The 23,609-nt window shown below is 48.5% G+C and overlaps 2 protein-coding genes across 6 annotated transcripts in view; one reads left to right on the forward strand and one right to left on the reverse strand.

The window, feature by feature from the left end:
- LOC140204961 (proline-rich protein 14-like) overlaps positions 1-18,807 on the reverse strand; it is a 42,103-nt gene extending 23,296 nt beyond the window's left edge. Inside the window, exons 1-6 of the mRNA XM_072271983.1 lie at positions 18,723-18,807; positions 15,789-15,971; positions 12,790-13,033; positions 4,602-4,654; positions 4,167-4,270; positions 57-690 (exon numbers count right to left, since the gene is read on the reverse strand). Coding sequence (XP_072128084.1) covers positions 57-690; positions 4,167-4,270; positions 4,602-4,654; positions 12,790-13,033; positions 15,789-15,904 — 1,151 coding nt within the window. The 5' untranslated portion in view covers positions 15,905-15,971; positions 18,723-18,807. The remainder of the gene's footprint in view (positions 1-56; positions 691-4,166; positions 4,271-4,601; positions 4,655-12,789; positions 13,034-15,788; positions 15,972-18,722) is intronic.
- Positions 1-23,609, forward strand: part of rusf1 (RUS family member 1) — an 81,565-nt gene that overhangs the window by 31,670 nt on the left and 26,286 nt on the right. The window contains exon 3 of one of the 5 annotated variants that reach the window (XM_072271985.1): positions 15,738-15,925. Coding sequence is in view for 2 of the 5 variants with exons in the window: in XM_072271984.1 (XP_072128085.1) it covers positions 19,215-19,230 (16 nt within the window). In the remaining 3 variants the exon portion in view is untranslated. Of the gene's footprint in view, positions 1-15,737; positions 15,926-18,970; positions 19,060-19,126; positions 19,231-19,577; positions 19,631-23,609 lie in introns of those variants that run through there. The other 4 variants (XM_072271988.1, XM_072271984.1, XM_072271989.1 and 1 more) reach the window with 4 other exon arrangements.

Here is a 23,609-nt window from a genome sequence, read left to right on the forward strand (position 1 = left end):
ACCCCCATCGTCTCCATCCCCCACCCTTGACTCCTCAACCCCCCCCCCCCCATTACCTGTACTCCAGGACAGGGCCCCTCCATACATCCGTCGCCTCTGTTTGCTCTCTGTTGGCCGGATGTGCAGGGGCCAAGACCCTCCTCTCGGGCCGGCCCCCACCGTTCCCTGCTCCTGCTGTACCCCACGAACTGGGGAACACCTCCTTGCGCAGGCAGAGGAGGGCTGGAGGGGCCGTCAGCTCCCGGCTGGGGTCCGCACCCCCCAGTGTGTGGCGCCTGTGCCTGGGGTTGGCAGAGGGGGGCAAAGATGGGGCTGGGAGGATGGGGTGGTGGGGCCAGCAGGAGGGGGAGGGGGAGGCTGGGATCTCAGGGCAGGACAGGCTGCGGCAGAGGCGGGTGGCAGGTCTTCCCTCTTTCCTTGGTGGAGGAGGAGAGGGAGGGGGTGGGGGTGCAGGTGAGGGTGGAGGCGGCTTGGCCTCGGAGGGAGCTGCCGCCGCCGTGGAGCCCCCGCGCCAGGGCAGGTGGCTGCGAAGAGGCGAGAGAAAGATCTCGGCGAAGCCCTCCAGCTTGGAGCGGACGGTGCTGAGGATGGGGGAGAGCTCCCAGCGGCTGCAGGGTGGGGGCAGAGGGGAGCCAGGGGCTTCCGAGGGCTGCTCTGGAGATTCCAAGGGCGTCCAGGGTTGTGCAGCACCTGTGGGAGGGGGAATAGCAAGAGTTAGTTCCCACCCCTAATCACACATCGCAAACATGGGGAACACCAGCAGTTATCACACACCCCTTGTCACTCACTTGAGAAGGTGGGGACCATGCCAGACTTCATGTGTCCCCACTTTCCCCTCAAGGTGGGGAACTTGCCCGATTAATCACCCATGCCCAGTTACTCTTGGCAAGGTGAAAATCTGGCAGCATCTATCACCCATCCCCGATCTCCCCTCATGAATGTGGGTGGGGGAGGGGGTTAATGAGCCTCTCCTCCTTGAACCACAGCCTCCCTTCTGGTGTCAAGGCTTCCAGAGCAACGGTCCCTGGTGAAGGGCCAAATTATAAAAGAATTCAATATCAAATTTTATAGATGCTTAGCATTAACATTTTTCAGACTTGTTACAAAGATTACAAGAAGCTCTCAGTGTAGAGGCATAGAAAGAGCTTCGCAGAGACGCCATATTATCTACAATTGTTGGACGCAGCCACAACTTGTAGCTAAGCAAAGCAATGCGATGTTTGCATTCATTTCGAGAGGATGATGTAATGCTGAGGCTTTATAAGCCATTGGTCAGACTGCATTTGGGAGTATTGAGAGAGTTCTGGACCCTTGTCTGAGAAAAGATGTGGTGGCACTGGAAAGGGTTCAGAGGAGGTTCACAAGAATGATTTTGGGATTGAAAGGGTTAACGTATGAGGAGCGTTTGATGGCTCCAGGCCTGTTCTCACTGGAGTTTAGGAGAAAGAGAGGGTATCTCATTGAAATCTGTCAAATATTGAAAGGTATGGATAGAGAGGATGTGAGGAAGGTGTTCTCTCTAGCGGGTGAGTCTACAATCATAGGGCACAGCCTCAGACTAGAGGAATGTCCATTTAGAATAGAGGTGAGGAGGAATTCCTTTAGCCAAAGGGTGGTGTATCTGTGGAATTCATTGCCACGGGCAGATGTGGAAGCCAAGTCATTTGAGTATATTTAAAGCAGACAGTGATGGGTTCTTCATTATTTAGGGGCGCCAAGGGTTACTGGGAGAGGGCAGCGGTTGAGAGGGATAATAAATCAGCCATGATGGAATGTTGGAGCAGACTAGATGGGCCAAATGGTCTACTTCTGCTCCTATGCCCTATACAGTAGTCTAACTTGTGTGGGTCATTTCCACATTAGGGTGGTGAAAAGTGAAGTATCATAGTAATAATAATAATGGCTCCGTCTAAGTAGACAATGGATGCGCCTGGTAATAATTTCTCTCTGAGGCGCAGACCTGGGCAATGAATATGGAGATCCTGGGCTGCCCAGACATCAAGATTCCCCTCTCGGCCTCACGGATGTGGTCCAAAGGAATGCGAAGCGGTACATTTGGCATCAGCTTGGCTGCAGGAGCTGCCAGGAGGTGACGTGATACGTCATCCAACCGCCTTAAGGGCTCTACTCCGGACTTGTGTAGGGTTTATTCCTCAGCTCTCTCTTCTCCCAAAGATACCCACGAGGCAGTGGGGTCCGTAACCCTGGATAGGGGCCCATACCGGGTACTGTCAGCCGGAGCCAGCTGAGCCCAGGACTCGTGTAAGGCAGGGTCGTCACGCCCTGTAGTAGTGACACATGGAGCCACTACCAGTGAAGTATAAAAGTTGGGAATTTATTTTGCTCAGGCCACAGGCCAAATGAAGTATCTGTGTACAGTCTACTCACCCCATTATAGGAAGGGTTGGGGGGGAGGGGGGGCAGCTTTGGAATGGGTGCAGAAGAGGTTTAAACGGAATGCTGTCTAGAGGGCATGTACTACAAGGAGGGGTTGGACACACTTGTGCTGTTTTCTCTGGAGCAGCAGACTAAGGGGAGACTTGATAGAGGTGTAGATAGAATAGGCAGTTGGCATCTTATTTCCAAGGATTGAAATGTCAGGTACTACATTGCATGTTTTTCAGTGAAGAGAAGTACAAACACCATCATGCTGCTTGGATCTGGAGGACTTTAGTTACGAGGGGAGATTGGGAAGGTTAGGTCCACTTTCCCTGGAGCAAAGAAGGCTGAGAAGTGATTGGTTATTGTCACATGTACCCCAAGGTTCAGTGAAAACCCGAAGTTTGCGTGCTATCCGTACAGGTATTTTCGAAGCACATCAAGGTAGTATAACAGCGTAGAGGCTCTCCCCACCCTCTGCATGCTGGACAAACTCCAGCTGTTTTCTCTGGAGTGGCGGAGGCTGAAGGAGACCCGATGGAGGTTTGTAAGATTATGAGTGGTATCCATTTCCCACAGGTTTGAAATGTCTAATACCAGATGGCAAGCATTCAAGGTGAGTGCAGGCAAGCTCAAAGGACAAGCTTGCTTTATTTACTTACACAGAGAGCGGTGCATGCCTGGAACGTGCTGCCAGGGTGGCAGATATGATAAAGATGTTTGAGAGCTTATCAGATAGGCACATCGATGTGCAGGGAATGGAGGGATATGGACAGAGTGTATGCATAAGGCATTAGGCAGGCATTTAATTAGCTTAATTAGTTTGGCACAACATCAGTGGGGGAATGTCACCCCAATTCACCCTCTCTTACCCCTCCTGGTGGTGGACAGTGAGTGATGGGGCTTTAGTTTACTCCAACTGAGGAGGAAAGATCAGGGTCCAGGAGTGAAGCAGAGAGGGGCTGAACAGCTACTGTATGTCAGATTGAAGTGGCGAGCCAGAGCAAATTCCCCAGAACGACTCTGGAATGTTTTGACTACATAGCATTACTTCCAGTTTAGTCAGATACCTTTGTATTGTACCTCCTCTGCCCCACTTCCATTTCTCTGACGAGTACATTACTTTTGCTGAACGACCTCCTGATACCCACACTGAAATCTTTAAACCCATCTCCCCCCCCCCGGGTCTCTGGGTGGGGGCCAGGAATTTTGTCTTGCACAGGGGGAGGGGTTGCCCTAATCAAAGTTCCCACTGTGCCCCCATTGACTAAGACGCACAGTAAGAAGCATCCACCGGAAACCGCAGAGATCTGCATGCAGCTCAGCACATCACCAGAACTGGCCTACCCTCCATGGACTCTGTCCACACTTCCTCCTGCCTCAGTGAAGCAGCCAGCAAAATCAAATAGCCCACCCACCCCAGATACTTTCTCCTCTTCTCGCTCCCATCGGGCAGGAAATACAAAAGCCTGAAAGGACAGCTTCAGCTCCGCTGTTGCCAGACTACTGAATACTAACATGGACTATTGACCTCAAACTATGCCACTATGACCTTTGCACCTTGTCTACCGACAGTGCATTTTCCCTGTCAACGTAACTCTCGTTTTACCTTTTACTGCTCAATGTACAAATGAATGAAATGATCTGTATGACTGGCAAACAAATGGAAGTTTTTCACCAATGCACACAAAATACGCAGGGGAGGAGTTTCAGGCTGCTATTCAGTGGCGGGGGGAGAAGGCACAGGCGGCTGTGGGGATAGATATCAGCATTGCTGTCAGACATACCTGAGCGACTCCGGTGAGGGCTCTCCCTCAGTGTGACCGGTGGGGTATCTGCCTTGGAGCCTGGGCGGAGGAGCTGAGTAGGAGTCTCCAGAAGTGGGCTGAGCCTGTTGCCGGCAGGAAGGAAAAGGGAGAGGAGAGATTTGTCAGGCTTGGAGGCGAAGGAAAGCAAATCCACGTGGGACCATGGGCAGGCGCATCTCTGCAAGATCCCAGAGACACCCAGATCACTGGATGTAGTGAAGCTGGGTAAAGGCTTCGATATCACCGCACCCCATCGACCCTCCCCAGTGCACCCATCGTGCTGCCCACTCCCCACCCTCTCCCGCCCCTCCTTCCTCCAACATTGACCCCACCCTCTCAACTGCTCCCCACTCCTTGCCTCACCCCTCCCTCATGTGCTGCTCCCTCCTCCACCATCCTCCCCACATTACTTACCTCCCATTGGAAGGCGATGACCCTACATTGTTTCTGGAGTTGTGGCAGGACCCCTGTAGAGAGAAATGGGTATGGTGAAGGGAGGGACAGAGAATTGGGGAGGGGAAAATGTGTGTGTGGTGGGGTAGAGGGCATCAACGCCACGTGCCACACTGCTGGATGGCAAAAGGCTCGATCATACACACACCCCCTCCCCCCACAACATACTGAGAAACATCCTGGCCTCCCTCACCCCCACACATCACCATTGCTGCCCCACCACCTCCATCTATCTCCCTTCCCAGGGACTCCTCCATGACCTAGTTTTAAAACAGTTATGGAGAAGCACATCACTGTTAAAAAGTCGAGGTCCTGAAGTGGGGCAGAGCAAATTTTCCAGCCATTCGGTACAATCTTGCAGTGATTGGGTGAGATTGCTTACCAGGAAAAGAGCATCTGCCAAGAGGAAGCCTTTTAAAAGTGTGATGTTAAGTGTTCAGGGCCTGCATGTACCCATCAGGGTGAAGGGCAAAGGCTGGCGGGCTTCAGCAACCCTGGCTGACAAGAGATTGGAACTGGTATTGGTTTATTATGGTCACACGCACAGAGAAACACTGAAAAGCTCATCTTTTACATTGTTCACAAAGCTCATTTCATTGCTCAGTGAACTGAGATAGTTAAAGGAAATGCAGAATAAAATGTAAAGGCTACAGAGAAAGTACAAAGTACAGGAGAGGTTTTCATTAAGGTGCAAGGTCATAACAAGATAAAATGTGAGGCTAAGAGTTCAACCGTATCGTACTAGGGAACCATTCAATGGTCTTAGCTATTGTCGCATTGTTCTGTCTTTGAACCCACTGAGACATGCTTTTATAAAAAAGTTTGGGAACCCTTGCTCTCGGAACTCATCCCTTTTCCTGCCTAAATCGTTGGTACCAATATGTACCACAACTTTTGGCTGTTTACCCTCCTGCTTTAGAATGCGGAGTACTTGACGTGAGATAACCTGCCAGGCAACATACCATCCAGGTGTGTCATGTTCACATAATCTCCTGTCTGCTTATCTAACTATTCTGCCAATTGGGAAGGGGGAGAAAAGAGGATGCACAGGGTGAGTGGGGTCTTTGATAATGCTGACTGCTTTACTGAGGCAGTGGGATGTGTAGACAGAGTCCATGGACTGGAGGCTAATTTCCACAGCACGTTGAGCTGCATCCACAACTCTCTGCCATTCCTTACAATCATGTGCAGAACAGTTGTTATACTAAGCCGTGATTCATCCAGGTAGAATGTATTCAACAATGCAACAATAATAATTGGTGGGAGTCAAAGGGAACATGCCACATTTCTTTAGCCTCCTGAGGAAGTAGAGATGTTAGTGAGCTTTGCTGACAATGTAGAGTACCTTGACAGTGTTCAGTGTGCCTGTTCCCCTCAATAATGAGTATACTGCTTTTGAGTACTGTTGGTGGTGGAGAGAAGACAACCTACCACAGGAAAGTGACTGAGGTCTCTGGCACTGAGTCTGGCTCTGTGGCTTAAGGAGGGAAAGGGAGCGAAGGAGAGTTTAACAGTGATAGGCGATTCCATAGTCAGAGATGCCAGGGACATCTCACGTCAGGTACACAGTATTCTAAAGCAGGAGGGTAAACAGCCAGAAATCGTGGTACATATTGGTACCAACGATTTCAACAGGAAAAAGGATGAGGTCCAAGAGCAAGGGTTCCAACCTTTTTTATGCCATGGACCCCTACTATTAACCATGGATCACAGCTTGGGAATCCCTGTCTTAGAGAGAGAAAACTGCATTAGGGTTGCATCAGATTGCTGCCTGTGCCACGCATCAGTGTTAAGATGATTTGGCAGATGACTCCATGGCCGAGAAATCGGTGCACGGGGGCAAGTTTTCAGATTTCTGGAAGACTAGAACCTCTCTGAGCAAAGTACAACCTGTATAAAAAAGGACAGGATACACCTGAACCTATAGGAGATCAATATCCTTGGGGGCATGCTTGCTGTTGGTAAACAAGTAGATACAATGTGTAGAGAAACTGTGAGGAAAGAGAGACAATGATTTGTCTTTAAAGTAAATAGAAGGCTCAAACTGTTTGAAAAACAGAAGATAAAATAAATGGATAGTACACGAAAGGACAGAAAAGTCTCTAAAATAACTAAATTCTAAAAGTTTAGAAAGGGATAAGAATTAAACTTCTAGTAACACAGGGGAAAAGTTGAAAGGGGTGCTACATAAGGAGTTATATTTCAATGCATGCAGCATACGTAATAAAATAGATGACCCTGCAAAGTACTTAAGAGATTGGCAGGTATGATGCTGTGGACATCCCTGTGTTGTGGCTGAAAGAGTTGAGAGCTTAACATCCAAGGATACACATTGTGTTGAAAGAACAGCCAGGTAGGCAGAGGGTAAAAAATGAAATCGAATCCTTAGAAAGAGGTGACATAGGATCAGAAGATGTAGAAGACTTGTCGGCAGAGTTAAGAAACTTCAAGGGTAAAAATACTTAACGAGAGTTCCATACAAACCTCTGAACAGTAGCCAGGATGTGGAGTACAAAGTACAATGGGAGACAGTAAAGGCATGTAAAAAAGGCGAAGTTATGATGGTCATGGGGGATTTCAATATGTAGGTAGATTGAAAAAATCAGAATGGTGTAGAATCTCAAGAAAGGGGATTTGCAGAATAACTATAAGATGGCTTTTTAGAGCAGCTTGTGGTGGAGCCCATTAGGAAAAGGCAATTCTGGATTCATCATCATCATGATGTGCTGTGCTCAGTTTGAGCTTTGACTGCCATAGCCCACACACTCCTGTTTCGGGTCAAGTGGATCAATTCATTGGTATTCATTTCCAGTTCTCTGGCTGCTGTCTCCAACATCATTTGTCTGTCTTCCTCTTGCTTTCTTCCCTTCAATCTTTCCCATAATTACCGTGCATTCTAACTCCTCTTTCCTAATCACGTCCAATGAAGTTACATTACCTTTCCATGATCTAATACATTATTTCTCTTTTTGTGTTTGCTCTGTTCATGACATCCTCGTTAGATATTCGTTTCGTCCATGATATTCTTTGCATCCTCCTCAAAAACCACATCTCTGTTGCTTCAATTCGTTTCCTCGTGTTACTAGATATTGTCCAACATTCTGAGCCATATAACATAACTGGATAAACGTAACATTGCAGTACTCTGAGGTGGGTTGTCATGCCTAGTTTAGTATTGGTCAGTATACTCTTCATTCTCATAAAGGTGTCTTTCGCCATCCCTATTCTTCTTTTGATGTCCATGTCGCACCTGCCATCTGATGTCACCCAGCTTCTCAAGTAGCAAAAGTCTTGTCATTGTTTTATGTCTTCCCCATTTATTCTCAGCCTGCAGATAGGATTCTCCTTTTTGGATATCACCATACATTCTGTCTTTTTGCAATTGATAGATAGACCCATTTCTGCACTTTCTTCAACAACTATATCAATTAAGTTTTGTAGTTCTTCCTCCGTACTTGCAATTAACACAGTGTCATCTGCATATCTGAAATTATTGATGTTTTCACTGACAAGTTTGATTCCCAAGGTGTCTCTTATTTTTTGTAATATTGTTTCACTGTACACATTAAATAAATCAGGGGAGAAATAGGTGTTGTATAATGAACCAGATTTGATTAAGGAGCTTAAGGTAAAGGAACCCTCAGGAAGCAATATCCTAATATGATAGAATTCACCCTGCAGTTTGACAGGGAGAAGCTAAAATCAGATGCATCAGAATTACAGAGGAGTAAAGAGAACTACAGAGGCATGAGAGAGAAGCTGACCAAAGTTGATTAGAAGGGGACACTAACAGCATGACAACAGAACAGTAACACTGGAGTTTCTGTGAGCAATTCGCAAGACCCACCAAAGATACATCCCAACAGAGCATTCTAAAAGGAAGTGTGAAGCACCATAGCTGACAACGGAAGTTGAAGATGCCATAAAAGCAAAAGAGAGGCATATAATACTGAAAATATTAGTGGGAAGCTTTTAAGAACCAACAGAAGGCAAAAAAACAATAAGGACAGAGAAGATGAAATATGAAGGCAAGCTAGCCAGTAACATCAAAGAGGACACCAAAAGTATTTTCAAATATATGAAGAGTAAAAGAGAGACAAGAATGGATATCAATGCTAGAAGATGACACCACAGCAGTACTAATGGGGGACAAAGAAATGATGGACGAATCTAATAAGCATTTTGCGTCAGTCTCTGCTATGGAGAAACAGCAACAGTATGCCAGAAATTCAAGTGTCAGGGGACAGAAAGGAGTGTAGTTACTATTTTCAAAGGAGAAGGTGTTTGGGAAGCTGAAAGATATAAAGGTAGATAAGTTACCTGGACCAGATGGACTAAACCCCTGTGTTCTGAAGGAGAAAACTGAAGGGATTATGGAGGCATTAGCAGCAATCTTTCAAGAATCACTAGATTCTAGAATGGTTCCAGAAGATTGGAAAATTACAAATGTCACTCTATTCTCTAAGGGAATCAAAAGACAAGAAACTGTAGACCAGTTAACCTAACCTCAGTGGTGGGAAGATGTTGAAGTCCATTATTTAGGGTGAGGTTTCCGGGTACTTAGAGGCACGTGATAAAATAAATCAATCAGTATAGTTTCCTTAAGGAGAAATCTTGCCTGACAAATCTGTTGGAATTATTTGAGCAAATAACAAGCAGAATCAATAGGGATATTGTTTAATTAGATTTGACAAGATGCCGTACATGAAGCTGTTAAGCAGGCTGATCATGGTATTACAGGAAAGATACCAGCAGGATGGAAGAATGGCTGACTGACAGGAAACAAAGAGTGGGAATAAAGGAAGCTTTTTCCAGTCCGCTGCCAGTGGTTTGGGGTGCTCCACAGGGGTTGGCGTTGGGACTGCTTCTTTTCACATTAATGTCGATGATTGGATTGATGGCTTCATGGTCAAGTTTGCGGACAATACGAAGATAGGTGGGGGGGAGAGGAGGCAGGTAATGTTGAGGAAGCAGGGAGGCTGCAGGAGGACTTGGACAGATTAGGAGAATGGACAAGAGATGGCAGATGGAATACATTGTAGGTAAGTGTATGGTCATGCACTTTGACAGAAGCAATAAAGGTACAAATTATTTTCTGAATGGGGAGAAACCAGATGTGTAAAGGGACTTGGGAATCCTTGCGCAGGATTACCTAGAGGTCAGCTTGCAGGTTGAGTCCGTGGTCAGGAAGGGAAATGCAATGTTAGCATTCATTTCGAGAGGGCCAGAATAAAAAAGCAAGGATGTAACCCTGAGGTTTTAAAAGAAATTGATTAGTATTGTGAGCAGTTTTGAGTCCCTTATCTGAGAAAGGATGTGTTGGCATTGAAGAGGGTCCAGAGGAGTTTCATGAGAATGGTGGTTTTGGGAATGAAAAGGTTAACATGAGGAGTGTTTGACAACTCTGGGCCTGTACTCACTGGAGTTTAGAATACCTGGGGGGGGGAGGGGAGGAGACCTTATTGAAACCTATCTGATATTAAAAGGCCAAGAAAGAGCGGGTGTGGAAAGCATGCTTTCTATACTGGGGGAGTCTGGGACCAGATGGCACAGACTCAGAATAGGACTTCCCTATAGAACAGAGATATGGAGGAATTTCTTCAGCCATTGGGTGGTGAATCAGTGGAGTTCATTGCCACAGACGACTGTAGAGGCCAAGTCATTGGGTATATTTAAAGCAAAGGTTGACAGGTTTTTGATTAGTCAGGGTGTTCAAGGGTAGGGGGAGGAGGCAGGGAGTGGGTTTGAGGGGGATAATAAATGGTGGAGTGGACTCAATGGGCCAATGTCTAATCCCATCCCCTGGGTTTTCCCCCCTCCCTTTTTCCTCCTCCCTGGGCCTCCTGACCCATGATCCTCCCATATCCCCTTTGCCAATCACCTGTCCAGCTATTGGCTCCATCCCTCCCCCTCCTGTCTTCTCCTATCATTTTGGATCTCCCCCTCCCCCTTCCACTTTCAAATCTCTTACTAGCTCTTCCTTCAGTTAGTCCTGACGAAGGGTCTCGGCCTGAAACGTCAACTGTACCTCATCCTATAGATGCTGCCTGGCCTGCTGTGTTCACCAGCAACTTTGATGTGTGTTGCTTGAACTTCCAGCATCTGCAGAATTCCTCGTGTTTACAATGTCTAATGGTTTTTTTTGGCCATGGTATCTATATGATTATCAGTTCAGGCTGTTGGTGAAGACTGAGCTGATTAAAAGAGAGGGAACCACACAGTGCATACATGCGACTAAGAACTGGAGATTCTCTTTGATGACAATAGGGGTGCACTCAAGATACAAGGTAGAGGGAAAAGATTAGGATACGACAAGGATCTGGCAGGTAAGGTGAGGCAAAATCTCAAGAAAATCTACAGATATACTAAGAGTAAATAGGTCCCCTTAAAGACCTGCATTGCTATCTTTGCATAGAGCTGGATAAGATAAAAATATAATTAATGAATACTTCTCTTCTGTGTTTACTGGAGCGAAGACAGTGAAGGCTAAGGAAACAGGGAAAGTGAGCAGTGTTGTCTGAAGACCACATACAAATTAACAAAGAGGTGATATTACAGCCACTAAAGTGCATTAAGGAGGATAGATCCTCAAGGCTCGATCTGGTACATTCTCAGACCTTGTAGTTAGCTAGAGAAGAAATGGCAGGGGCCTTTTGCAGAGATTTTTGAATCAACACTGGCCACGAGGTTCCGGATAACTGGAGCGGCAAATGTGGTAGTATTGTTTAAAAAAGGCAAACAAAATAAGCCAGGAAGCTGCTGGCTAGTCAGTCTGACATTGTTTTTTTGGCAAGTTCCTGGAGGGAATCTTGAGAGAGACAGGATCTACCACCATTTGGAGAGATATGGTCTGATTCAAGACAGTCAGCACAGCTTTCATGGCTGACCAATCCTTTGGAGTACTTCAAGGAGGTAACTAAGAAGGTAGACAAGGGTAGGAATGTGGATATTGTCCATATGGGCTTTGGCAAGGTTTTGACAAGGTACCTCACAGCTGGCTAGTCTGAAGGGTTAGAACTCATGCGATCCACGGAGATGGCAGATTGGATTCACTGACAGGAAGCAAAGGGTGACGGTCAAAGGTTGCTTCTTGGATGGAAGGTCTATGTCTAGTGGTATGCCACAGGGGGCCAGCTGTATTATTTGTAATTTATATGATTGATTTCGATGTGAATATACAAGGCATAGTAAGTTTCAGGATGAAGTTATGGTGTTGTAGATCTGGAGGATAATGACAGGAGAATCAGGATTAGCTGGGTACGTGGGCTAAGGATTGGCAAATGGCTTCCAATTCAGGTAAATGTGAGGCATTGCATTTTTGGAGATCAAACTAGGGTAGCACTTATCTAGTGAATGTAGGGCATTGGGGAGTGTGATGGAACAAAAAGACACAAATTGCAAGTTCATATTTCACTGAAAGCAGCATCTCACATAGACACGGAGGTGAAGCAGTTTTTAGTAAATGGCCTTCATCAGTCAGGGCATGGAAGACAGGACTGGAAAACTGTGCCACAGTTATATGAAATACTGGGGAGACCTCGCTTGAAGTATTGCACACTGTTTTGATCATTCTGCTATGGGAAAGATGTTATTAAACTTAGAAAGAGTACAGAAAAGATCAGTCAGGATGCTGCCTGGACTCAGGGGCCTAATTTAGAAGGAGAGGTTGCACAGACAGGACTTTCTTCCCTGGAATATAGGGGACTGAGAGATGACCAGAAACATGAGGGGCACAGACAGGACAGAATGAAAGCAGCCTTCTTCCCTAGGGAGGGGGACTAAAAACACAAAGGGCACAAATTAGAGGCGAGAGATTCAAAAGGGACATCAGGGGCACAGGGTGGGCAAGCTCCTGCAAAGAGGGGCTGAGGTGGACACATTTAAAAGCCATTCCCAAAGCCCACTCAGACAGGAGAATGCAGCTACCAAATGCAGGCAGATGAAGCAAACAATGCAGTTAGCGTGGAACAATTGGACTGAAACACCTATTTCAGTGTTCTGTATCCTCTTTATCGCTGTCTCCCATCCCTCCACTGTTCCTGCTTCCCCCTTTCTCACAGTCTGTCTGCCAGTCTCTGCCTCTCTCATACACCCACCCACATGAGAACCCCTCACTTCGAGTGAACAGCGGGGTGGGGATAACGCTCACCTTCCAGCCGAAGGTCCGGGAGAGTGTCTCAGCGGTGGCTGCCTCCTCACTGCGGCTCCGGCAGTCTTGCAGCGTGATGGAGAGGACACGACCAGCACGTCGCTCCAGGGGAGAGGTCGTGATGAAGGGCCGATGGGACGAGGAACTGGAGGGCGAGGGTCGCAGGCGAGTGCAGACAGCAGGAAGAGGGGTAGATGGCCACTGCTGGGAGTCCACCAGTGCTCGAGAGGCAACATGACTTGGGCTGAGGGAGCAAGTGAGAGGCAATGAGAAGATATTTAAAACAGCGAGTGGAGGAGAGGGTGGGGTGGGGGGTGGAAGCAGGAGGTAACTGAGGCAGACGGAGATGGGAGAGGACATAGAAACCATAGAAAAACTACAGCACAGAAACAGGCCTTTGGGCCCTTCTTGGCTGTGCCGAACTATTTTCTGCCTAGTCCCACTGACCTGCACGCGGACCATATCCCTCCATACACCTCCCATCCATGTATCTGTCCAATTTATTCTTAAATGTTAAAAAAGAACCCGCATTTACCACCTCGTCTGGCAGCTCATTCCATACTCCCACCACTCTCTGTGTGAAGAAGTCCCCCCTAATGTTCCCTTTAAACTTTTCCCCCCCTTACCCTTAACCCATGTCCTCTGGTTTTTTTCTCCCCTTGCCTCAGTGGAAAAAGCCTGCTTGCATTCACTCTATCTATACCCATCATAATTTTATATACCTCTATCAAATCTCCCCTCATTCTTCTACGCTCCAGGGAATAAAGTCCTAACCTATTCAACCCTTCTCTGTAACTGAGTTTCTCAAGTCCCGGCAACATCCTTGTAAACAAACCTTCTCTGTACTCTTTCAACCTTATTAATATCCTGACCAAAACTGAACACAATACTCCAGTTTCGGCCTCACCAATGCCTTATACAACCTCATCATAACATTCCAGCTCTTATACTCAATACTTTGATTAATAAAGGCCAATGTACCAAAAGCTCTCTTTACGACCCTATCTACCTGTGACGCCACTTTTAGGGAATCTTGTATCTGTATTCCCAGATCCCTCTGTTCTACTGCACTCCTCAGTGCCTTACCATTAACCCTGTATGTTCTACCTTGGTTTGTCCTTCCAAAGTGCAATACCTCACACTTGTCTGTGTTAAACTCCATCTGCCATTTTTCAGCCCATTTTTCCAGCTGGTCCAAGTCCCTCTGCAGGCTCTGAAAACCTTCCTCACTGTCCACTACACCTCCAATCTTTGTATCATCAGCAAACTTGCTGATCCAATTTACCACATTATCATCCAGATCATTGATATAGATGACAAATAACAATGGACCCAGCACTGATCCCTGTGGCACACCACTAGTCACAGGCCTCCATTCGGAGAAGCAATTCTCTACCACCACTCTTTGGCTTCTTCCATTGAGCCAACTGTCCAATCCAATTTACCACTTCTCCATGTGTACCTAGCAATTGAATTTTCCTAACTAACCTCCCATGCGAGACCTTGTCAAAGGCCTTACTGAAGTCCATGTAGACAACATCCACTGCCTTCCCTTCATCCACTTTCCTGGTAACCTCCTCAAAAAACTCCAATAGATTGGTCAAACATGACCTACCACGCACAAAGCCATGCTGACTCTCCCTAATAAGTCCCTGTCGGTCCAAATGCTTGTAGATTCTGTCTCTTAGTACTCCCTCCAATAACTTATCCACTACTGATGTCAAATTTACCAGCCTATAATTTCCCGGATTACTTTTCGATCCTTTTTTAAGCAACAGAACAACATGAGCTACTCTCCAATCCTCCGGCACCTCACCCGTAGACACGGACATTTTCAATATACCTGCCAGGGCCCCTGCAATTTCAACACTAGTCTCCTTCAAGGTCCGAGGGAATACCCTGTCAGGTCCTGGGGATTTATCCACTTTAATTTGCCTCAAGATAGCAAGCACCTCCTCCTTTTCAATCTGTACAGTTTCCATGGTCTCACTACTTGATCCCCTCAATTCCATAGATTTCATGCCAGCTTCCTTAGTAAATACAGACGCAAAAAACCCATTTAAGATCTCCCCCATTTCTTTTGGTTCCGCACATGGCCAACCACTCTGATCTTCAAGAGGGCCAAATTTATCCCTTACAATCCTTTTACTCTTAATATACCTATAAAAGCTCTTTGGATTATCCTTCACTTTGACTGCCAACGCAACCTCATGTCTTCTTTTAGCCCTCCTGATTTCCCTCTTAAGTATTTTCTTGCACTTTTTATACTCCGCAAGTGCCTTATTTACTCCCTGTTTCCTATACATGTCATACAACTCTCTTCTCCTTTATCAGAGTTGCAATATCCCTTGAGAACCAAGGTTCCTTATTCCTATTCACTTTGTCTTTAATCCTGACAGGAACATACAAGCTCTGCACTCTCAAAATTTCTCCTTTGAAGGCTTCTCACTTACCAATCACATCCTTGCCAGAGAACAGCCTGTCCCAATCCACGCTTTTCAGATCCTTTCTCATTTCTTCAAATTTGGCCTTCTTCCAGTTCAGAATCTCAACCCTAGGACCAGATCTATCCTTGTCCATGATCAAGTTGAAACTAATGGTGTTATGATCACTGGAGCCAAAGTGCTCCCCTACACACACTTCTATCACTTGTCCTAACTCGTTTCCTAACAGGAGATCCAATATTGTATCTCCTCTAGTTGGTACCTCTATATATTGATTTAGAAAACCTTCCTGAACACATTTTACAAACTCTAAACCATCTAGACCCCTAACAGTATGGGAGTCCCAATCAATATATGGAAAATTAAAATCCCCTACCACCACAACAACTTTATGTTTCCTGCAGTTGCCTGCTATCTCTCTGCAGATTTGCTCCTCCAATTCACGCTATTGGGTGGTCTATAATACAACCCCACTAATGTGGCCATACCTTTGCCATTTCTCAGCTCCTCCCATAAGGACATCCTGGAGGAAGCCCAAGCTCTCAGCATTCATACCTGTAGGGCCTGCAACACCTTCTCTTGGAGCGTTCCAGTTGTCCAGCGCCCCTGTGGATTCGGGGACGTCGCAGGGTGATGTGCTGACCCAAGTGAGATCCTGGCTCCCCCTCCATCCTTCTGACGAGTGGCCGCAGGTGAGTTCAGGCAGCGGCAACCTCTGTTCCCGACATACTGGGCAGGCTGGGGGTGGGGTGATGTCAGGGGGAGGGGCAGAGAGGTGGTGATGGGTGGGGAAGAATAGTGGAAACATTGAAGAGAAACAGTGAGCTATTCAGCCCATCTCTACCATTCTGCTCATTTTTTTAACCAGTCAGAGACTGACTGTCAGACACCCTTCAGGACTACACCTCATGGAGTAGGGGGTCAGGGGTCCAGTATTTAAACTCCTGACATCCCAACAGAGGGCAGGTGTGTGAAACACCTCCTCCCCCACACACCCGTCATCGCTGCCTTGCTTTCCTACCCCACTACGCTCTCCCCAAACCACACCCCCATCTGCCTCACCCACCATCCATTTTTATTCCCATACGCCACCCCATCTGCATTCCTCAATCGCCCAACCCACTTCCTCTACCCCCATTCTCCCCTCCTCTCAACCACCTTTCTCCTTTCCCAGTCCCTCTCCGCTGCTGTCCCCCATCTCTCAAACCATTCGGCCTTCATTCCATCCCACTCTCCCTCCCCCTCGCCTCCCTACTGTACCTCTCAGCACCCCTCCTCCTTCCGCCTCTCCCGTCCCACATACCCATCTCCTTTCCACCCCACCCTCTCTGAATACCATCACTCTCCCACCATCCCCCACCCCATGCCCTCATCCCATTCTGTCACCCCGACACCATCATTCCGTCACTCTCCCCACTCCCCTAACCCTTCTCCCATCTTCCCCCTCCCCATCACCCCATCCCCCTCCTCAACCCAGCCCCTCCCCGTCACCCCTAACCCCTTCCTCATCCCAACCCCTCCCCATCACCCCTATCCCCCCCAAAACAGACCCACCCATCACTCCTATCTCCCCTCATCCCAGACCCTCCCCGTCACCCCTATCCATCTCCATCCCAGACCCTCCGTCACCCCTATCCCCCCATCCCAGACCCTCCCAGTCACCCCTATCCCCCCCTCATCCCAGACCCTCCCCGTCACCCCATCCCCCCTCATCCCAGACCCTCCCTGTCACCCCATACCCCTCCCATGTCCCCATCCCCCTTCCCATCACCCCTATCCACCTCCTCAACCCCACCCATCCCCCTCCTCCCAGCCCCTCCCCATCACCCCTATCCCCCTCCTCATCCCAGCCCCTCCCCAGCACCCCAGCCCCCTCCTCATCCCAGCCCCACCCCGTCACCCCTATCCCCCCTCATCCCAGACCCTCCCCATCACCCCATCCCAGACCCTCCCTGTTACCCCTATCCCCCTCCCAAGTCCTCATCCCCCTCCCCCATCATCCCTATCCACCTCCTCAACCCCACCCATCCTCCTCCTCCCAGCCCCTCCCCGTCACCCCTATCCCCCTCCTCATCCCAGCCCCTCCCCGGCACCCCATCCCCCTCCTCATCCCAGTCCCTCCCTGTCACCCCTATCCCCCCTCATCCCAGACCCTCCTTGTCACCCCATCCCCCTCCCACATCCCCATCCCCGTCACCCCTATCCACCTCCTCAACCCCACCCATCCCCCTCCTCCCAGCCCCTCCCCGTCACCCCTATCCCCCTCCTCATCCCAGCCCCACCCCGTCACCCCTATCCCCCTCATCCCAGACCCTCCCCATCCCCCTCCTCATCCCAGCCCCACCCCATCACCCCTATCCCCCCTCATCCCAGACCCTCCCCATCACCCCATCCCCCATCCCAGACCCTCCCTGTTACCCCTATCCCCCTCTCAAGTCCCCATCCCCCTCCTCCTCCCCATCATCCCTATCCCCCTCCTCATCCCAGACCCTCCCCGTCACCGCTATCCCCCTCCTCATACCAGCCCCTCCCCGTCACCGCTATCCCCCTCATCCCAGCCCCTCCCCATCACCGCTATCCCCCTCCTCATCCCAGCCCCTCCCCGTCACCGCTATCCCACTCCTCATCCCAGCCCCTCCTTCCTCTTCCCTTCCCCCCCACGTCCCCTCATCTTCCTCCTCCCCCTCTCCCTCCCACATCCCCCATCTTCCTCCTCCCCATCCCCCTCCCCGTCCCCTCATCTTCCTCCTCCCCATCCCCCTCCCCCGTCCCCTCATCTTCCTCCTCCCCATCCCCCTCCCCCGTCCCCTCATCTTCCTCCTCCCCATCCCCCTCCCCCGTCCCCTCATCTTCCTCCTCCCCATCCCCCTCCCCCTCCCCTCATCTTCCTCCTCCCCACCCCCCTCCCCGTCCCCTCATCTTCCTCCTCCCCATCCCCCTCCCCGTCCCCTCATCTTCCTCCTCCCCATCCCCCTCCCCCGTCCCCTCATCTTCCTCCTCCCCATCCCCCTCCCCTTCCCCCTCATCTTCCTCCTCCCCATCCCCCTCCCCCGTCCCCTCATCTTCCTCCTCCCCATCCCCCTCCCCCCTTACGTCTCCCCATCCTCCTCCTCCCTCTCCTCTTCCCCCTCCCGCGTCCCCCTTATCTCACTCCCCTCCTCATCCCTCTCATCCTCATTCACACACGCTTTCCACATCCCTTCCTCTTCTTCCTCCTCCTCCTCTTCATCCCCTCCCCCACCTCCATCTCCGACCCCTCCCTACATTTGCTATCCCCCTTTTCCCTCCATTCACTCTACCCCTCCACCGTTCCTCTGCAGCCCACTCCATCCCCTGTGCCCCCACCCTTCCACACTCTATGCCCCCCTCCCCGTCTATCCACTCTCCCCACCATCCGCCTGCCTCTGCCCTTTGTTTGTCTTTCCCTTCATCCCATCTCCTCATCCCCACCTAGCCCACTCCGTTCCCCCTCCCCTCCTTGTTTCTCACCCTCCAGCGGCCTGGAAACACATCCGACCTCCTCTCCCCTTTGACCCGCCGTTCCGCCCTTCGCACCGCAATGACTGTTGCCCGGTAGACCGTATGCCTCCTATTGGCTGGTTCCAAAGCGTCGCCACGCTCTGATTGGCTGGTGCTAGGCAGCTTCCGCTGACACGCATCAGCGGGAGTTAGATTTCGTCGTATTCATTGGTGAGGGCTCGAACCGCCATCTGATTGGAAAAACGCGGCAACGTTTCCTCTCTATTGGCCGATGCGGTCGTGTCACTGAATGGACAGAGCGAAAAGCTCGCGCTCTTCTATTGGGCAAGGCCGCAGGATGGGCGGGGTGAGTGTGCGCGCAAGCCAATCAGCATCAACCGTCTATACAACTACATAGGCTTGTCACCTGCGGTACAAGGGATGAATTAAATTACGTGGTCCGGCAGTGAAGACGGGTGATAGCTCTCTGTCCATTAGGAGTTGGTTTACTGTTGCTGCCCAATGGATGGGGGTGATGGTGAGTTTGTCAGCAGGCGGTATAGTTGCCTGGCACTGACCAATGGGAAGGTAATAGAGGCAAAGCTGAAAGGTTTTGACTACTACAATGCGGTGGGAGGGTGCGTAACAGAACTGACCAATAGGAAAGGCGATTGATATGTCAATCGGGACTTGGTGACGTGTCACCATGGAGGCGGAATTATATTTGAAGACAAATATGGGAGGTGGTAATACAGGAAGGGCGGGAGTTTAGGTGTTGACCAATGAGGATGGGGAACTTGGGCTGCTAACCAATGGAGATGGTGGTAGTTCAGGTCCCGCCTTTTGAGGGCGGGGACTGAATACACTGACCAATAAGGAGGAGGGAGTTGGAGGGTATGTGGCTGCAGGAAGCGGAGCTGGATCCCAAGCAGTAAAGGGTGAGTGAGCGGATGGCGCCAGGTTTTCGTGGACTTTTCATCCATTCAGACCATTTCATTATACAGTGTATTGTGCTGGTAGAGGCAAAACTACAACAGAGTGCAGAATGATGTTACAGTCATAGAAAAAGTGCAGTGCGGGCAGTCAGTGATTTGCAAGGGCCATGACAAGGTAGATTAGTCATAGTCATACTTTATTGATCCCGGGGGAAATTGGTTTTCGTTACAGTTGCACCATAAATAATTAAATAGTAATAAAACCATAAGTAGTTAAATAGTAATTTGTAAATTATGCCAGGAAATAAGTCCAGGACCAGCCTATTGGCTCAGGGTGTCTGACCCTCCAAGGGAGGAGTTGTAAAGTTTGATGGCCACAGGCAGGAATGACTTCCTATGACGCTCTGTGCTGCATCTCGGTGGAATGAGTCTCTGGCTGAATGTACTCCTGTGCCCACCCAGTACATTATGTAGTGGATGGGAGACATTGACCAAGATGGCATGCAACTTAGACAGCATCCTCTTTTCAGACACCACCGTGAGAGAGTCCAGTTCCATCCCCACAACATCACTGGCCTTACGAATGAGTTTGTTGATTCTGTTGGTGTCTGCTACCATCAGCCTGCTGCCCCAGCACACAACAGCAAACATGATAGCACTGGCCACCACAGACTCGTAGAACATCCTCAGCATCGTCTGGCAGATGTTAAAGGACCTCAGTCTCCTCAGGAAATAGAGACGGCTCTGACCCTTCTTGTAGACAGCCTCAGTGTTTTTTGACCAGTCCAGTTTATTGTCAATTCGTATCCCCAGGTATTTGTAATCCTCCGCCATGTCCACATGACCCCCTGGATGGAAACAGGGGTCACCGGTGCCTTAGCTCTCCTCAGGTCTATCACCAGCTCCTTAGTCTTCTTCACATTAAGCTGCAGATAATTCTGCTCACACCATGTGACAAAGTTTCCTACCGTAGCCCTGTACTCAGCCTCATCTCCCTTGCTGATGCATCCAACTATGGCAGATCAAGATTGAGAGATCAAGAGACTGTCTAATGGTTCAATAGTCCCATAATGTCACTCCACACTTCAAGAAAGTAGAGAGGCAGAAGCCAGTTAGTCTGACCTCAGTGGGTAGAAAAATATTGGAGTCGATTGTTAAGGATGTGGTTTTTGGCTACTTGGAGGCACATGAAAAATAGGCTGTAGTTTCCTCAATGGAAAATCTTGCCTGACAAATCTGTTGGAATTCTTTGAAGAAACAACAAGCTGGAATTTGTGGACGTTGTGTACTTGGATTTTCATAAAGCCTTTGATGTGGTGCCACATATGAGGCTGCTCAACAAGTTAAGCTCTCAAGGAATTACAGGAATGATGCTAGCATGGATAGAGTATTGGCTGATTGGCAGGAGACAAAGAGAGCCTTTTCTGGTTGGCTGCCAGTGACTAGTGGTGTTCACTGTTGGGACCACTTATTTTTATGTGACACGTGAATAATTTGGATGATGGATTTGTGACCATGTTTGCAGACGATATGACGATAGGCAGAGGGTGGGTTGTTTTGAGGAGAGGGGCTATAGAGGACTAGACAGATTAGGAAAATGACAGATGGAATATAGTGTCTGGAAGTAGATGGTCATGCACTTTGGTAGTAGAAATGAAAGGTTCGACTATTTTATAAAATTCAAAAATGCAAAGTGCAAAGGGACTTGGGAGTCCTTGTGCATGATTCTCTAAGGGTTAATTTGCAAGTTGAGTATGTGATTTTTGCATTCTTTTTGAGAGGACTAGAATATGAAAGCAAGGATGTAATGTTGAGGCTTTATAAGGCACTGGTGAGGCTTCTCTAGGAGTATTGTGAGCAGTTTTGGGCCCCTTATCTAAGAAAGGATGTACTGATATTGGAAAGCGTTCAAAGGAAATTCACTAAAACGATCCCAGAATTGAAAGGCTTGTCATTTGAGAAGCATTTACCTCATTGAAACTTAGCGAATGTTAAAAGGCTCCAGAAGAGTGGATGTGGAGAGGATGTTTCCTATAGTGGGGGAGTACAAAGGACATAGCCTCAGAATAGATGAGGTCCTTTTAGAATGGAGATGAAGAGGAATTTATTTAGCCAAAGAATGGTGAATCTGTGGAATTGTCTGCCACAGGCAGCTGTGGAGGTGAAGTCATTGGGTATATTTAAGGCAGAGCTTGACAGATTCTTGATTAGTCAGGGCATGAAAGGATACGGGACAAGGCAGATTGGGGCTGAGAGGGGAAATGGATCAGCCATGATGGAATGGCAGAGCAGACTCGATGGGCCAAATGGCCTAATTCTGCTCCTAAATCTTGTGGTTTTCGACCCGGGGGAACCGAAGCTGACCTCTATCTGGTCACCTCTTAGCCTCCTGCACTCTGGGGGACACAGTCCTGGCCTCTCCACTCTCTCCGTGTGGCTCAATGCAGGAGACCTTCGCAGTGCTGTCACATCGTTTCTACAGAGCGGCTGCCAGGCAGATCATTTCACCACGTCCATACGACCAGGTAGTGATATGGAATAATAACAGCAAAAATAGCATATTCATTTGATAACGGGTTAAAGTGTGGCAATGAGGGAGAAAGTGCAGTGCAGGCAGACAATAAGTTGCAAGGCCGTAGAAGTCTAATCTTATTCAATAGTTCAATGGTCTTCAAGCAGCAGAATGGAATTGGAATTGGTTTATTGTTGTTTTGCATGCTGTTCCTACAAATCGGATCATTCATTATACTGTGCATTTGGCTGTGGTAAAAGCTACAGAGAAAGTGAACGTCAAAGTGAAAGATCCTAATGAAGTAGATTGTGATGTAATGACTCCATCCGGTCGTACAAGAGGTCCGTTCAAGAATCTGTCGCCATCCTTCAAAACAGTTGCGTTGGCAAGAGTCATATCCATGGACTGTTAAGCTGCTTGCTCCCTTCTCAGCTCTCGTAACGCACTACAATTCAGGGTTGGAGGCTCAACTGGCTCAAATGTGTGGACCCTGTAGAGCACACCCAACAACCTGACCGGTTAGTGCGCAATGCATTTCATAACTAAGGTGAAGGGTCAGCAGTGTTAGCTTCATGAGCTACTTCTGTACAGACGCAGAAAAGACGATCCAAATCGTATAATGCCCAGTCGCAAGCAGTGATGATCGGAAGTTCACTTAATCACTCTTTTGAAGTCTTGCACATAGTGTGATTTTAATCCATCGTCTTCTCAGCCTCTGAGGCATCACACTGTAATTGTTACTAGTTCATCAAGCGAATTTGGAAAGTATTACCGGCCTGATCACACTGGGTGTATCATCTGGCCATAAGAATTCGCTGCTGCTATCCTGGTGGCGGAGTCGGCTCGTTTCCTGTCTGTAGTTAATCATTCCCATTAGCTAAGCCACACACCTTATAACAACAATTTCAGTAGACAATTAAAAAGTGGGAAAAAAAAAATTAGAGTTAATTCATTGTGTTCTATCGGAATTCCCGAAGAGATGAGAAGCCCACCTTGTGTCCACTGTCTTGTGCTACTCCGAAGTAATGAGAGTCAGTGTGAATCGTTCCAACAGCAGGAAATTGTTGAGGCAAAGTGCTCGGCTGCTTGAGCAGACTAGGAGGAAGATAATCGGGCCGCCCCAGCTGTTGTATGAGGTGTACACACACACACACACACACACACACACACACACACACAGCACATCCACTAAATTTCTTTCCCAGTATCACATCGGGAGGAAAATCTGTCAACAAAGAAGGATGACGTGTGGGCTTTGTATGGGCTTTGTACAGGTAGTATTTTTAAATGGCCAGAATGATAATTATACAAGTTCTTCAGTACAATCCAAGAAAGGATCATTTAAAGTAAACCAGGTAGTCTGTAGTGCTGGTGGGGGTGGAAGCTTTTATCAAAACTGCCTTGGCGCTCACAGTATCTTCAATCCCAATGGCCAGGCTGCCCACAAACCGAAACGTATCCCTCGCGGAC

The sequence above is a fragment of the Mobula birostris genome, chromosome 11 (genome assembly GCF_030028105.1).
Source record: "Mobula birostris isolate sMobBir1 chromosome 11, sMobBir1.hap1, whole genome shotgun sequence".
Classification (NCBI taxonomy): domain Eukaryota; kingdom Metazoa; phylum Chordata; class Chondrichthyes; order Myliobatiformes; family Myliobatidae; genus Mobula; species Mobula birostris.